At 47.8% G+C, this 17,477-nt stretch overlaps 1 protein-coding gene across 3 annotated transcripts in view; it reads left to right on the plus strand.

Annotated features, from left to right (window-relative positions):
- The window catches only part of LOC147031418 (uncharacterized), a 138,228-nt gene that overhangs the window by 31,135 nt on the left and 89,616 nt on the right, over positions 1 to 17,477 (plus strand). For all 3 annotated transcript variants that reach the window (XM_085862820.1, XM_085862802.1, XM_085862811.1), the window contains exon 8: positions 6,653 to 6,837. In XM_085862820.1, the coding sequence (XP_085718946.1) occupies positions 6,653 to 6,837 (185 nt within the window). The remainder of the gene's footprint in view (positions 1 to 6,652; positions 6,838 to 17,477) is intronic.

Here is a 17,477-nt window from a genome sequence, read left to right on the forward strand (position 1 = left end):
CTGCATACATGGTAAAAAATTTTTACCTCAGAAGTCACATGGTTTGGCGGCCATCTTGGATAGAAAAATAGACCTTATCCGATTTACACGAAACTTCACATAGTTGTTCGGTCGACGAGGGAAAGCAGAATTTAAATTTATGATATCATAGGTCACAAGGTTCGGCAGCCATCTTGGATTGAAAATGAATAAATTTTAAAAATCTTCTTCTCCAGAAGGGCAAGACAGATGAAGACGAAACTTCACACATATATTCCCCATGAGGTCCTTTCTCAAGTTTGTTAATTTGTTCTTTGATCGGTCACATGGTTTGGCGGCCATCTTGAAAAAACCCGAAAACCTTCAAACATCTTCTTCTCCAGAAGCGTTGGCCCAATGAAGGGAGATTTCAGAACTATATTCGGGACAGGAAGGCGATATAAGTTTGTTAATTTCGAATTGATAAGTCACATGGTTTGGCCGCCATCTTGGATTTAAGAAAAATATTAAATAATGTTTTCTCTGGAACCGCTTAACCTAACGAATCGAAAGTTTGCAATTATCATCTACCGTCGTGTATACACGCGTGGTAAAAATTATGATGTCACACGTCACATGGTTTGGCGGCCATCTTGGATAGAAAAACGCACCTTTACCGATTAACACGAAACTTCATAAACGTGTTCCAATACCCAGTAGGAAGCAGAATCTAAATTTGTGATGTCATAGGTCACATGGTTCGTCAGCCATCTTGGATTGAAAATGAATAAATTTTTAAAATCTTCTTCTCCAGAAAGGCAAGACAGATTAAGCCGAAACTTCACACATATATTCCCCATGAGGTCCTTTCTCAACTTTGTTAATTTGTTCTTGATTGGTCACATGGTTTGGCGGCCATCTTGAATTTACCTTAAAACCTTCAAACATCTTCTTCTCCAGAACACCTGATCTGATCAAGGGAAACTTCACACCCCTATTGCACATGAGTAGGGAATACAAGTTTGTTAATTTCTAATTGATAGGTCACATGGTTTGGCAGCCATGTTGAATTTAAGAGAAATATTAAATAATGTTTTCTCTGGAACTGCTTAACCTATCGAAGCGAAAATTTGCGTCTGTCATCGTCCATGATATCTGCATACATGGTAAAAATTATGAGGTCACAAGTCACATGGTTTGGCCGCCATCTTAGATTGAAGGATAAATATTAATTCATGTTTACTCTGGAACCACTACTTCTATATATGCGAAACTTCATATTTATAATTTAGGCTACATGTGAAACAAAAGTTTAAAATTTCAACCTGATCGGCCGTGTGGTTTGGCAGCCAGAATTATTTAATTATTTGAATCTGGTCGCCAGTAATAACGAAATTGAACGTTTTGTGCTGCCTGGTTCGTAACTCGTCTGTTCCGCGCCGTCTCGAAGCAGTCCTGTGTTTGTATCACCATTAAATAATGTTTTCTCTGGCACCGCTTATCCTATCAATGCAAAACTTTGCGACTGATTTAAGTCTCATGTTGTATCAGTTGTGTCAAAGGCGGACACTTCTGGGTACCCGGTCATCACTGCCAGCAGTTATAAAGTGGCAGTTCTAGTTATTAGGGTACCCTGTGAGTACAGGGTACCCTATTGTTTTTCTTCTGTTTATTATTATTATTATTATTATTTTTCTTTTTCCGCCGGCATTTTGCACCCTTTTTCGCTTTAAAAACCATTTTCTCTGGGATACTAAGTCCGATCGACACAAAATTTTCACCACAGTATGTATCTTTTTTGATAGCACAATCACGTTATAATTATGACGTCATTGGTCACGTGGTACGGTCGCCATCTTGAAAAAAGCGATAAACTTTGGACATCTGTATCTCGGAAACCGTGCAATGGAAAATTTTTCGCTTGATACATTTTACTAAGCTCCCTATGGGGAACACGTGTGATTTTTCGTGACGTCATAGGTGAAGCGATATTCCAGTGAAAATTCGTCCAAGTAGAACGCCATATAGGAAAAATCTGAAAAATTCTGAGCATCATCTACGCCTAAAATTGCTGCGGAAAATGTTTTTCTTGACGTCATCGATGACGTAATTCGGCCGCCATCTTGTTTTTTAGTGTTTTTAAAAAAAAATCTTCTTCTCCAGAAGGGCTGGACAGATTAAGGCGAAACTTTACAGGTACATTCCCCCTGATGTCCTCTTTCAAGTTTGTTAATTTGTTGTTGATACGTCACATGGTTTGGCGGCCATCTTGAATGAACCCTAAAACCTTCAAACATCTTCTTCTCCAGAAGCGCTGGTCCCATGAAGGCGAGATTTCACAACTATATTCGGGACATGTATGCGATGCAAGTTTGTTAATTTCAAAGTGATAGGTCACATGGTTTGGCCGCCATGTTGGATTTAAGAAAAATATTAAATAATGTTTTCTCTGGTATTTCATAAGCCATCGAAGCGAAAATTTGCAATTGCCTTCCTCCCTCAAGTCTGCATACATGGTAAAAATTTTTTACCTCAGAAGTCACATGGTTTGGCGGCCATCTTGGATAGAAAAATAGGCCTTATCCGATTTTCACGAAACTTCACACACTTGTTCGGGTCGACGATGGAAAGCAGAATTTAAATTTATGATATCATAGGTCACAAGGTTCGGCAGCCATCTTGGATTGAAAATGAATAAATTTTAAAAATCTTCTTCTCCAGAAGGGCAAGACAGATTAAGACGAAACTTCACAGATATATTCCCCATGAGATCCTTTCTCAAGTTTGTTAATTTCTTCTTGATCGGTCACATGGTTTGGCGGCCATCTTGAAAAACCCTAAAACCTTCAAACATCTTCTTCTCCAGAAGCGCTGGTCCACTGAAGGGGAGATTTCAGAACTATATTCGGGAGAGTAAGGCGATATAAGTTTGTTAATTTCGAATTGATAAGTCACATGGTTTGGCCGCCATCTTGGATTTAAGAAAAATATTAAATAATGTTTTCTCTGGAACCGCTTAACCAAACGAATCGAAAATTTGTAATTATCATCGAGAGGGCATTATGCACGCATGATAAAAATTATGACGTCACACGTCACATGGTTTAGCGGCCATCTTGGATAGAAAAACGCACCTTAACCGATTAACACGAAACTTCACAACCGTGTTCCAATACCCAGTTGGAAGCAGAATATAAATTTCTGATGTCATAGGTCACATGGTTCGTCAGCCATCTTGGATTGAAAAACAATATCTTCAAACGTCTTTTTCTCTGAAACGGCTGAACAGATCCAGGCGAAACTCGACCACTATGACCGCCTCTCCTTGACGAATAAAAAGTTCCAACCCCCTTTTGAGGTACGACGCAACGTTTGGCAGCCATATTGGATTGAAGGAAAAATATTAATTAATGTTTACTCTGGTACTACTGCATCAATAAATGTGAAGCATCACCTTTATGGTGCAACAGTCATGCGGAATGAGGGTTTGAAATTTCAACGGGATCGGGCGCAGGGTTTGGCAGCCATGTTGGTTTTAAGAAAAATATTAAATAATGTTTTCTCTGGAACTGCTTAACCTGGAGAAGCGAAAATTTGCACTTATCGTCTACAATTGTGTTTGCACATGTGGTGAAAATTATGACATCAGAAGTCACATGGTTTGGCCGCCATCTTGGATTGAAGGATAAATATTAATTAATGTTTACTCTGGAACCGCTTCCTCTGTATATGCGAAACTTCACATTTATAATTCAGGTGACATGCGAAACAAAAGTTTAAAATTTCAACCTGATCGGTCACGCGGTTTGGGAGCCAGAATTATTTAATTATTTGAATCTAGAAGCCAGTAATAACGAAATTGAACGCTTTGTGCTGCCCGGTTCAGAACTCGTCTGTTCCGCGCCCTCTCGAAGCAGGCCTGTGTTTGTATCACTATTAAATAATGTTTTCTCTGGCACCGCTTATCCTTTCAATGCGAAACTTTGCGACTGTCATCTGCAGAAAGTCCCATGTTGTATCAAAGGCCGACACGTCTGGGTACCCGGTCATCACTGCCAGCAGTTATAAAGTGGCAGTTCTAGTTATTATTATTTTTCTTTTTCCGCCGGCATTTTGCACCCTTTTTCGCTTTAAAAATCATTTTCTCTGGGATACTAAGTCCGATCGACACAAAATTTTCACCACAGTATGTATCTTTTTTGATAGCACAATCACGTTATAATTATGACGTCATTGGTCATGTGGTGCGGGCGCCATCTTGAAAAAAACGATAAACTTTGGACCTCTGTATCTCAGAAACCCTGCAATGGAAAAATTTTTCGTTTGATACATTTTACCAAGCTCCCTATGGGGAACACGTGTGATTTTTCGTGACGTCATAGGTGAAGCGATATACCGGTGAAAATTCGTCAAGTAGAACGCCATATAGGAAAAATCTGAAAAATTCTGAGCATCATCTACGCCTAAAATTGCTGACGAAAATGTTTTTCTTGACGTCATCGATGACGTAATTCGGCCGCCATCTTGTTTTTTAGTGTTTTTTTAAAAAAATCTTCTTCTCCAGAAGGGCTGGACAGATTGAGGCGAAACTTTACAAGTACATTCCCCCTGATGTCCTCTTTCAAGTTTGTTAATTTGTTGTTGATACGTCACATGGTTTGGCGGCCATCTTGAAAAAACCCTAAAACCTTCAAACATCTTCTTCTCCAGAAGCGCTGGTCCCATGAAGGCGAGATTTCACAACTATATTCGGGACATGTATGCGATGCAAGTTTGTTAATTTCAAAGTGATAGGTCACATGGTTTGGCCGCCATGTTGGATTTAAGAAAAATATTAAATAATGTTTTCTCTGGTATTTCATAAGCCATCGAAGCGAAAATTTGCAAGTGCCTTCCTCGCTCAAGTCTGCATACATGGTAAAAAATTTTTACCTCAGAAGTCACATGGTTTGGCGGCCATCTTGGATAGAAAAATAGACTTTATCCGATTTACACGAAACTTCACAGACTTGTTCGGGTCGACGATGGAAAGCAGAATTTAAATTTATGATATCATAGGTCACAAGGTTCGGCAGCCATCTTGGATTGAAAATGAATAAATTTTAAAAATCTTCTTCTCCAGAAGGGCAAGACAGATGAAGACGAAACTTCACACATATATTCCCCATGAGGTCCTTTCTCAAGATTGTTAATTTGTTCTTGATCGGTCACATGGTTCGGCGGCCATCTTGAAAAAACCCTAAAACCTTCAAACATCTTCTTCTCCAGAAGCGCTGGTCGGATGAAGGGGAGATTTCAGAACTATATTCGGGACAAGTAGGCGATATAAGTTTGTTAATTTCGAATTGATACGTTAGACGGTTTGGCCGCCATCTTGGATTTAAGAAAAATATTAAATAATGTTTTCTCTGGAACCGCTGAACCAAACGAATCGAAAATTTGTAATTATCATCTACCATCGTGTATGCAGGCATGGTAAAAATTATGACATCACACGTCACATGGTTTGGCGGCCATCTTGGATAGAAAAACGCACCTTTACCGATTAACACGAAACTTCACAAACGTGTTCCAATACCCAGTTGGAAGCAGAATATAAATTTCTGATGTCATAGGTCTCATGGTTCGTCAGCCATCTTGGATTGAAAAACAATATCTTCAAACGTCTTTTTCTCTGAAAAGGCTGAACAGATCCAGGCGAAACTCGACCACTATGACCGTCTCTCCATGACGAATAAAAAGTTCTCACCCCCTTTTGAGGTACGACGCAACGTTTGGCAGCCATATTGGATTGAAGGAAAAATATTAATTAATGTTTACTCTTGAACTACTGCATCAATAAATGTGAAACATCAAGTTTATGGTGGAACGCTCATGCGGAATGAGGATTTGAAATTTCAACGGGATCGGGCCCAGGGTTTGGCAGCCATGTTGGTTTTAAGAAAAATATTAAATAATGTTTTCTCTGGAACTGCTTAACCTGGAGAAGCGAAAATTTGCAGTTATCATCCACCATCGTGTTTGCACACGTGCTGCAAATTATGACATCACAAGTCGCATGGTTTGGCCGCCATATTGGATTGAAGGATAAATATTAATTAATGTTTACTCTGGAACCGCTGCCTCTATATATGCGAAACTTCAGATTTATAATTCAGGTGACATGCGAAATAAAAGTTTAAAATTTCAACCTGATCGGTCACACGGTTTGGGAGCCAGAATTATTTGATTATTCGAATCTGGAAGCCAGTAATAACGAAATTGAACGCTTTGTGCTGCCCGGTTCGTAACACGTCTGTTCCGCGCCCTCTCGAAGCAGGCCTGTGTTTGTATCACTATTAAATAATGTTTTCTCTGGCACCGCTTATCCTTTCAATGCGAAACTTTGCGACTGTCATCTGCAGAAAGTCCCATGTTGTATCAAAGGCGGACGGACTGGGTACCCGGTCATCACTGCCAGCAGTTATAAAGTGGCAGTTCTAGTTATCATTATAATTATTATGACATTACATGTATCATTTTGTAGACCCCGTGAATGCAAATTGCTCCACTAATGGGCTACTTTCCCATTTAGATTGCATAAGTTAAGATTCCACCTCCTTTCGGTCAACAGACTATTTGGGAGTCATGTGGCCAATGCTTCTAACTCTGTACTCAACTCTTTCTCGTCTTGTGATCCTGGTACATTCAATAGACGATTATCGAGTTGAACCAAAAAATGGAGGAATTTCAGAAGACCCCTCTCAGTTCATTGAACACAGTTCCTGCAGTTCCTCAGCTTTCGAGTCCTTTGGGAGAGATGGGCACAGGGGTTGGTCGGGGTCTGGCAGTGGAGCTTGCAGAGAGCAAGGCCTCTTTGCGGCGACTGCGTCGTGAACTGTGAGTGAGCCGTTCCCTTGTCTTTGATTCCTGTAAAAGTGAGTGTTCCTGTTGGTATATTTGGGTGTGAGCTGAAACTTGGGCCTAGTAATATGCTTGGCATTCAATTGCACCTTCAAGTGGTCAGGATATTGTTCTTCCATCACCTCCACAACATTGGAGATGCAACACCATTGCAGGTCTCAACAGTAAAATGACAAACTGTATTTCAGGCAATGTTTTATTTGGGTCCATTTTATTACCTCTGCCACCGAAGGTGAAGGAGGTCATGTTTTCACCCCTCTGTCTGTCTTGTTTGTTTTTGTTTGTTTGTTTGTGTGTCTGTCTGTCTGTCTGTGCCTGTTTGCAGGATATCTCAAAAATTTGTGCACGGATCTGGATGAAATTTGGTGGGCAGGTTGGATGTGTGACAAGGATGAACTGATTAGATTTTGGTGAAGATCTGGATCCAGATCCGACTACTATAAAAAAAAATTTTTTTGAGTAATAGGGCCAAAAACGATATATAGCATGTTATTTCAAAAATGTATTGGGCTCGATATGTTCTCATGGATGAGGCATTACAGGGTGGAGGTATGCACTCTACCGAGTGCTCTTCTAGTTTATGTATGTACTTATCATGGAATTGGTAACACCCTCCCCCACCTATTACTCCGGATAAATATAATCTGCATTTCAGGAGAGATATTATCAAAGCTTTTTGACTTGCTCTCCTCAGGATAAAACCGCAAACAGCTGAAGAAGAAGCACCAAAATCTCGTTTATAAAGTTACAATGTCATGTCCTCAACATTGATTTTTTTTGAGAGAAAAGATGGGATTACCTGATTGGTGGAACCATAGAGCATCATGAATAATGAGTAGGCAGATATGACCCATCATGAAGAATGGTTAGGCAGATATGAAGTACCGGTGGAAACATAATGCTAATTAGCTGAAGGCTAGTAAGGGGGGGGCGGGGGGTTTCATGATGAATCAACGTTAACTGTGGTACAGTTGTCACACAGTGAAGCCATCATAGTTAAAATAGATATAAAGTATTAAAGTTCAGACAAATTCTGTCTAAAAAGAATGGGATTGGTTGACCTGATGAAGGTGAGCTGAACCGTGTCCTCTACCCAGAATTTTAAACCAGCCAATATGATATTGCTCTGCACACTGAGGATTATTCAGTAAGTGGTGACCAATTGCGGAGGCACAGGGAATAGATGTCGTACTGTGTACATTCTTACAAGCCCGAGTTGGTTGTCTCTGTTTGGTTGACTAACCCCGTCTGATCCCCAAAGAGACGTTTTGTTCAATGCAAGCCTTCAATCTCAAAGATGTGTGGACCATGTACCCAGCATCACACTGGCACTGAAATTCGTAAATAATCTTACTTGTATGTGAGGGGGCAGGTTGTGAAAATCGTTCGTGGTTGATCAGCATAATAAGAATGGGACACGGTCTGTTTGATCTTGTTTTCAAACCTATGAGACACTTTGCCTTTCCAAGGTAGATATATATATATATATATATATATATATATATATATATATATATATATATATATATATATATATATATATATATATATATATATATATTGTTGCGGATTCGCGCCCGCCGGCGTGCTGACGGCCACGTAACTCGAATCGCGGCACGTCGCCCACCGGACGGACAATCCAGTCGTGACCCTCTCGGACTAACGCCGGGAACCAGTCACGGGTGGACCTTTCGGTCTCACCGCGATCGAGCCAATCGGCCCCCGCGTGGGATAGGGTTGCTCGCCAAATTCGACCTACCTAAGTACCCACACGGAGGGTAGACCGGGCGATCGCACCTCGCCGCAGGTCGACTTCGGACACGGGCCACTTAAGCGACCCGTTCCGTACTATCGGGATAACCGAGCGGTGTTATCGTCGGCCTCGACGGTTCGATTAATTATCGGGCGTATTCAGCCCACTACCAACCCTTTACGTGAAGCAAGATGAGGATTCAATGAAAGAAATGACGAAGCGAAGCGGGAAAACAGTTCAACATAAAGCACATTTATTCGCGATGAACGGAAAGCACACATATACAATTCCACCAAAAGCACATGGAAAAGAAGAAGACAAAAAGCAAATGCGACAATGCAGATCTAATACCGACTACGCGAGCACACGGCAACACTTATACAATTTTACTTCACAGACGGCGCCGACAACACACATTCCCAAAGCAAAAGAAAAGAGAACTACCCTCCAGGATGAGGGGGTAGGCGGGCCTGGGGCCGAGACCGTGTCGGGCCTACCCGTCTGATGATGAGACGCAGAGCGGCGGTGGGGCCTCAACTCCGCGGGCCTCGCGGACAGTGTCCGGCAGGGGGTCGGAAGGGGGCCCCCTTTGTCGCACTATCTCAGCACGGGGGGAAACAGGAGGGGGTTGCTGATGCTCGGGGAAAGGAGGATATAACCCTGTCTCGGGTCCCGCGGCGAGCGTCTCCTCCTCCACCTCGGTCGCGTTGCTGGCTTCTCTGGTGTGCAGCTCCCGGCACCGACGCGAGCACCCCCTCGTCTGCCTTCGCCGCCGCCGCCTCTCCACAGCTCCGTCCTCTTCGCTCCAACTCCGCGAACTCCCAACTGCACTCTTTCCAACGTACACCACTTTTCTGACGAACGCAGCCGCTTATATAAGCCCCGTGGCTTCGCCTTTGACCCCTTGCCTTCGACCTTTCACCTCGCTCCCCATTGGCCCGAGAAAAAGTGGGCGTGAATGCTTCTTGATCCATGAATTTGCATATAGCGACCGCCCTCCAACGCCCTGGAGGCGGGGCCAAATCGCCCCTCGCTCACCGATTGGACGGAACAAAAGTGGGCGTGAGTCGTTTTTGATCCGTTTTTCTGCGGAAAGTCCGTGGTCGTGGCTGTTGTGGTTAAGCGGCGTTGTGGTGGGTGGTTGATGTTGTGATGACTGTTGAGACGTGGTTGGTGGTGGTAATAATGGCGGTTGGTCCAAAATAAAGATAGTAAAAGAAAAACGGCTATCCTGAAGAGTCGCAGCACGCATGAATGACATTTATTCCCTCTAGACAACGGGTTTGGGCCTAACTACACATATACTTACCGAGATATCTCACCTAAGGGACCTGAATGGTGGTTTGCGAATTTGGTCAACCACAACAATATATATATATATATATATATATATATATATATATATATATATATATTGTTATTAATTTTGGCCCCTCCGGCGTGCGATCGGCCACGTAACTCAAATCGCGACGCGTCGCCCACCGGAACGGACAATTCAGTCGTGACCCTCTTGGAACTATCGCCAAGGAGCTAGTCACGGGTGGGGGTTTAACCTCACCACAACCCAGTCCGCATTCTACCCGTGCGACATTGGGTGAATTGCCGAAAGTCGATAAAACCTAAGTACTCGCACGGGTAACCGACCGAGGGGTTGTACCACGCCACAGGATGACTCCGGACACGAACCGCTTAAGCGGCTCGTTCCGTGCTACAGGGATAACCGAGCGGAGTTATTGTCGACCTTGACGGTTCAGATTAGTTACCGGGTGTTTTAAACCCACTATCAATCCCTTACGTGATGCAAGATGGAGATTCAACAAAGGAAAGGACGAAGCGAAACGGGGGAACCATTGGACAAGTACATTTAATGCGCGACACATGGAAGCACGTATTTCCAGTCAGCAACAATTAATCGTGCACATATACAGGGGCAAGAACAAAAGCAAGAACGAAACTCAGTGCAACAACCGTATATAATAATTATACTGGCACTTATTCAGGTCTAAACTTGATGGACTGGCGCCACACACACACATTTACACAAAACCCAAAGAAACAAAAGTGGCGACTTGCCTTTTTGCACACCAAGTCCTTCTCCCGCGCCCTCAGCTTTCAGTTCCTCCGGCGTGGTCGGTGAGCTCGTGCTTCGTGCCGGCACGTTTGGCCGCTCGACGCCATGGACGGGGTTTTGGGGAACGACTGGGGTTTTCCGGCGCTATCTCTGTGCGGACGGGAAGGGGGGGGGCAAGAAACTGTCGATACTTGGGGCCGAGAGAGGGGAATGGCAGACGCTCCGTCCCACCAGCGGGGTCTCGGGACCGCACCGACTCAGACTGACCCTCCGACCAGGAATTCTCGAGCAGGAGCTTCCTCGCTCTCTCTCACCACACCGTCATGTACAAAGGGATCAAGCGCGCTCGCTCTCCTCGTCCGCGTCTCCCACCAATAGGCCTCGCCGGGCCACGAACGAGGAGGAAGGGAACGTGAGTTGGTTTGCGGATCAACCGTCACGAGGAGAGAGAGCATACGGGAGGACCAAAGAGATATCCAAGAGGAAGGAACGCATTCACCAAGGGGCGAAGAAGAGGAGAGGAGAAGAGAGCGCGCCCCGCCCGTGTCCGTCCTTTATGGAGCGGGGCTCCGCCCTTCCCTCTGCCCCGTTTCGGGCTCCACCCCCCTTCTGGGAGCCTCCCAAAAAGGGGCGTTCCTCACTCCCGACCACGTCACACCGCGCGTCTACCAATCGGGAGCGAGCTGCCCCACCCCTCCCCTTCACACCAAGCGCGGGGAAAAATGGTGGGAAAAAAACCCCACAAGCTTCACAAGTGGTTTTGTTCTGCCAATCCTTTTTGGGTCTGGGGAGGATGGCGTTCGTAAGCGGGCGTAGTGGCGAAGATGGTGGTGATTGTCGTGGGGGTGGTGTGAGTGTGGTGGGCGTTGTGGCGGTTGTTATTTGCGTGGAGGTTTGTGGCAATGGTGGCTCAAAATAACGATAAAGAAAAACGGCTAACTAAAGCGTCGCAACCCCAATGAATCTCACATATTCCCTATAAACAACGGGTGTGGGCTAACTACACATGAACTTATCGATATATCTCACCTGAGGACCCTTTGTGGTGTATTGCGGATTTCCACAGCCGTACTATATATATATATATATATATATATATATATATATATATATATATATATATATATATATATATATATATATATATATATATATATATTGTTGCGGATTCGCGGCTGACGGCCACGTAACTCGAATCGCGGCACGTCGCCCACCGGACGGACAATCCAGTCGTGACCCTCTCGGACTAACGCCGGGAACCAGTCACGGGTGGACCTTTCGGTCTCACCGCGATCGAGCCAATCAGCCCCCGCGTGGGATAGGGTTGCTCGCCAAATTCGACCTACCTAAGTACCCACGCGGAGGGTAGACCGGGCGATCGCACCTCGCCGCAGGTCGACTTCGGACACGGGCCACTTAAGCGACCCGTTCCGTACTATCAGAATAACCGAGCGGTGTTATCGTCGACCTCGACGGTTCGATTAATTATCGGGCGTATTCAGCCCACTACCAACCCTTTACGTGAAGCAAGATGAGGATTCAATGGGAGAAATGACGAAGCGAAGCGGGAAACAGTTCAACACAAAGCACATTTATTCGCGGCACACGGGAAGCACACATATACAATTCCACCAAAAGCACACAGAAAAGAAAAACACAATTCCATTTACACAAAAAGCAAATGCAAAAGCGAAAACACAATGCAGAGCTAATACCGACTACCGAGCACACGGCAACACTTATACAATTTTACTTCACAGACGGCGCCGACAACACATACCCAAAACCAAGGAAAGAATACCCTCAAGGATGAGGCGGGCCTGAGGTCGAGACCGGGTCGCGCCTACCCGTCTGGTGATGAGACGCGGAGCGGCGATGGCGCCTCAACTCCGCGGGCCCCGCGGACAGTGTCTGGTAGGGAGTGGGAAAGGGGCCCCCTTGGTCGCACTATCTCAGCGCGGGGGGAAACAGGAGGGGGTTGCTGATGCTCGGGGTATAGAGGATCTTTATTATCCCTGGTGTGCGTCTCCACCTCGGCCAGGTCGCGCTGTCGGCCTCCCTCGGGTGCAGCTCCCTGCACGACGCGAGCACCCCCTCGTCTGGTGTCGCCGCCTTTCCACAGCTCCGTCCCCTCCGTTCCGACTCCAACGCACACGACGAGCAGCTCCACCGCCCGCGAAGTCTTGACTCTCTGTTTCCGACTCTCCTACTCTCCTACTCTCCGCCTCTGGACTCTCCTACTCTCCTACTCTCCGCCTCTGGACTCTCCTACTCTCCGCCTCTGGACTCTCCTACTCTCCTACTCTCCGCCTCTGGACTCTCCTACTCTCCGCCTCTCGACTCTCCTACTCTCCCGACTCTCCTACTCTCCTCGTCTGGACTCTCCTGGACTGACGAACACGGTCCTTTTATCCGCCCCGTAACTTCGCCCTCTCATCTTTGACCCCCTCCCTTCGACCTTTCACCTCGCTCCCCATTGGCCCGAGAAAAAGTGGGCGTGAAGGCTTTTTGATCCATAAATTTGCATATATCGATCGCCCTGGGGGCGGGGCCAAATCGCCCCTCGCTCACCGATTGGACGGCAAAAAGTGGGCGTGTGTCGTTTTTGATCCGTTTTTGAAGCACAAAATCCGTGATTTTGTACACGCTGTTCGACGCGCGCCCTGCACGAGTCCAACACCGGTACCCACAGCGGGGCAAGAACGGTGGCGATGCTGCGGTTGCGAGGTGTGACGGGAAGGTCGTGGCGGTTGTGGTGAAGCGGCGTTGTGGTTGGTGGTTGATGTTGTGATTGTGGTGGTAATCATGGCGGTTGGTCCAAAATAAAGATAGTAAAAGAAAAACGGCTATCCTGAAGAGTCGCAGCACGCATAAATGACATGTATTCCCACTAGACAACGGGTTTGGGCCTAACTACACATGCACTTACCGAGATACCTCACCTAAGGGGCCTGAATGGTGGTTTGCGAATTTGGTAACCACAACACTACCCCTCCCCTTTTTACAGACTCGTCCCGAGTCGTCAAATTTTCGTGTGCCATCATGTGTAGTTTTCCCCTAGTACATTTTACCTACGGATCCCTGAGTGCGACATTCATGGTATTCGTGTCCCCAAAATAAATAACCTGAGGGCTGCGTAACTATCTAAACAAACTCACTCACACGGACGACTTAAATAAAATTGCCGGCGCTAGACAGACATGCCGGGGGCACACTCATATTTACAGTACATCTTAACCTTAACTTACAAATTTTACACGAAACCATGGCCCAGGATCATTGAACTCTGCAAAAAGAAAGCAGTTAGCAGGGAGCCAGGCTGCCCGCATGCAGTCTCTGGCTCAAACAATGCAGGTGACAGGGAACGTGGCTGGCTGCTCACACGCAGTCCAAGGCCTTCCCTTTTGAACTGAACGCAGTGAACCACAACGGTGCATGGGCTACACAAACGCAGTCTCCGTGCCAGCTCAAGTGGCACACGCAATGAGCACAACGAATGGATGCATGAACACAAACACGGTGCACGGGCCGCCACTGCAGGCCCGTGTTGTAGCTGCCAACGGGGCAGTTCTCGCAGCTTGCAAACTGTTGCCTTGATCCTGGCGCACATGGCAATGAACAGGGGTGGGGGGGCAAAGCAAAAATTGAACGGGGCTGGTGAACGTGGGCAGTGGGCATGGCATGGCAAAGGCAGCAGGCAAACACAGCCCGCAGAAGAAGAAGGCCGCTGCAGGCAAACACAGCCGGCAGATGAACTGGCCGGCACAGGCCTTGAAGTACCACAGCTGTAGATGAAGTGGCCGGCACAGGCCTTGCAGCAAAACAGTCAGCCGGCAGATGAAGTGGGCCGGCACAGGCCTTGCAGCACAGCAGCTGCAGACGAAGTTGGCCAGCCTTTGCCGTTCCGTGGAGGTTGGTGGAGGGAGTGCGGTGGTGCTGGCCACTTGGAAGGCGGGCTCGGACCTACCTACCTGTCTCCCTCCCAACCTATCGCCTTTGCCTGTCACTGTACATACCCACTCCCTTAATTTGTCAAACCCCAATTTAGCCCCAACTTATTTTTTTGTTGTTTTTATTTTTACTTCCCCACTATAAATCGTCCCCTAACCCCCTTTATCGTCTTTGTTCGGCTAACCTATCCTGTCACCTAGCCTACTCCCAACCCCTACGTTCCCTTCCCGGAGGGGAATAAGGGAGAGCTAACGTCCTGTGTCGAGGCCCAACGAAGCCTCAGAATGGCCTCCCCAGAGTTCGGCGATCTTAACACCAAGTGGGTCCAGCGAGGGGATGGATGGTGCGGAGGGGTACATCTCCTAATCTATCCTAACCATTTAACTGTTAAACTACCCCGGGGCTTTCAACAAGCGCCTCTCGCTTAAACTATTGGTTCTAACAACCCAGATTCCCGTCGCCTGTGTTGGTGTCCTTACAATTTCGGGCCTCGCCCCCCAATTTTCTCTCCGTGCCCTCACACGGTCTCCTGGCTGGGACACGTGGCTCCCTTTTGCAGGCACGACCCTCTGCCGAATCTCCCGCTATGGCACCCCCGGGCACTACACTGCCTCCGAGCCTACCAGCTCCCTAACACCGGGGAGTGCCCCCCATGGCACCTCCCCTGAAACGCACACGTGGCAGGCCGGCCTCCCGGGCCCCTTTCCGAGGGTCACCCGTGCCCACAACACTGCCCACGCAGCTAATGGTGCCCCGGGCCCCCGCACCGAGCAGGCGCACCCGTGCCCACTACTCTATCCCGGCCCCCCATGGGCCCTTGGCCTACCACGGCCGACTAGCCTGGTGCCCGGGGTACCCACTCAGCGATACTCACCTTTCGCAGCCACGCTCCCAAGCCCGTCAACAGGGCTCCTGCACCCCTCCAAATGGGTTTCGAGCCTACATTCCCACCAACAGCAAAACGACCTCCATTTTTGTTAATTTGACTAACCCAGCTAACTCACTTTACTCTGACCCCGGGGTCCCTTGGGTGGGAGTCACTCCTCCCCCCAATCACTCATCGCACCATGCATTCCCCATTCACTCCACACACACAGACCCGCTGGCCTCACTCACTCACCAAGCACATGCTTCCACTTCACTCACCAACTCTTCAACACACACACACCACTGAACTCTGCCATCCTTCTAACTACATCCCCTAACTAACTCGTGCTCCCACGTCGTCCCTTAAACTAGTAGCACGTTCCTTTTAACCTACGTAGCTAAGCTACGTCCCCTCTACACATCCACAAGTCTGTCCATGTCTCCAAACTCAAAAATTCATGTTATTTCCCAACCTAAATCTGGCTACAATCCCTCTAACTAATCCATTCCACGGACTCCATGAGGACTTACTCCTGCCCCATGAAGTCGGTCTAACTAAGCTAACCCTTCCCCCTAACTAGTTTCCATCCTTTGCCCAGGTAAGGGGGTCTTCCACCCCTTGCCCAGGAATCCTGTGCACCCGAAAGTGAGGCTTGTTTTTTTTTTTTTTTTTCATGCGCAGCACCTGCGCGGCAACTCAGAGCTCGCGCACTTTGCACCTGCCCGTGACGTCATGCAGCTGCACGTGTTCCTCGTCCCTCCTTGGACGGTACCATCCGGCAGAGATACCCCTCCTGCCGGATTCCAACCCCACGTGCAGCCATGGCGTCACCGTGCGCATAAAAAAAAAACACAAGCCCCACGTCTCGAGGGGTTCCCCACGCGAACACATGTGCTTTGCCCGTTGGAGCTTAACACACACGATCGCGTGGAGAACCCGTCCGGTCCAAATCCATTTACCTGCCTAAACTTTGTCCGTCCGCGGGATCGGCAAATCCACCGCGTGCGTTTCCGGACCGGGACTTCACTCTCGCAAGCGAGCACGTGGTGGTCTCGTGCGTTGCACAGCACGAACCGCGTGCTCACTGCTGGGTGAACCCGGCACGGTCCCCGAAACAACTACAGCCGCTACTCGGCTTTCTTTCCTCACATGTCGCCGTCTCCGTCTCCATTCCACACACGCACACCTGCGTGTTACGACGCACACAGTCCACTCCATCACATTCACACCGGGAGATGCGGCTGCGTGCTCCCGCATGCCAACCGACATCTCCCTCACATACCGCTCTCTCACACACACTGTCTCCCTTGCATACGGCCGTTCACTCACGCGTGCGGGGGCACTCACCCGCGGTGCCTCACTCGCACTCCGTGCCTCATCCACACACGCGGGGGCACTCACCCGCGGTACCTCACTCATACACACGGCGACACACACACGCAGTCTCTTCCACACTCCGTGCCTCACTCACACACGGCGTGCTGGGAAGCACGTACTCCGACACCATCGCCACCACACCACTCACACACGGGGTCGCTTCCACACACGGGGACGCACTCACACCTTGCACCACACACACAGGGACAACCACACTGGGGATTTGTGTCCCCACAAGGGTCTCCGGGGCCTCTGTACCCCCCAAGCTCTCCGTGCACCTGTCCACAGCACTCCTCCCCTCAACCTCGCAAAGCACGACCGAACTCACCTGGTCGTGACTCACCTCAAGGGGGCATACTCCCTCCCCTCGTTCCTGGAGGAGGCCATCCAGGTGCTCGCACTGGGTCTCTACACGCTCCGCGAGCTCAACCCCATTGTCCTCCACTACCTCCGTGTGTGCGTCACTTACCCCGTCCTCACCGTGCAGTCTCTCCTCTATCGTTCCCTTCCCGGCTACCGTCACTGCCAACTCTTCACCCTTTACCTCCCTTGTCTCCACTATTATTTCCGTTGTCGTCACCTCGTGTCTCGTCTCA

This window comes from Eptatretus burgeri, chromosome 2 (genome assembly GCF_056783735.1).
Source record: "Eptatretus burgeri isolate ZD-2024b chromosome 2, Ebu_testis_v1, whole genome shotgun sequence".
Lineage (NCBI taxonomy): Eukaryota > Metazoa > Chordata > Myxini > Myxiniformes > Myxinidae > Eptatretus > Eptatretus burgeri.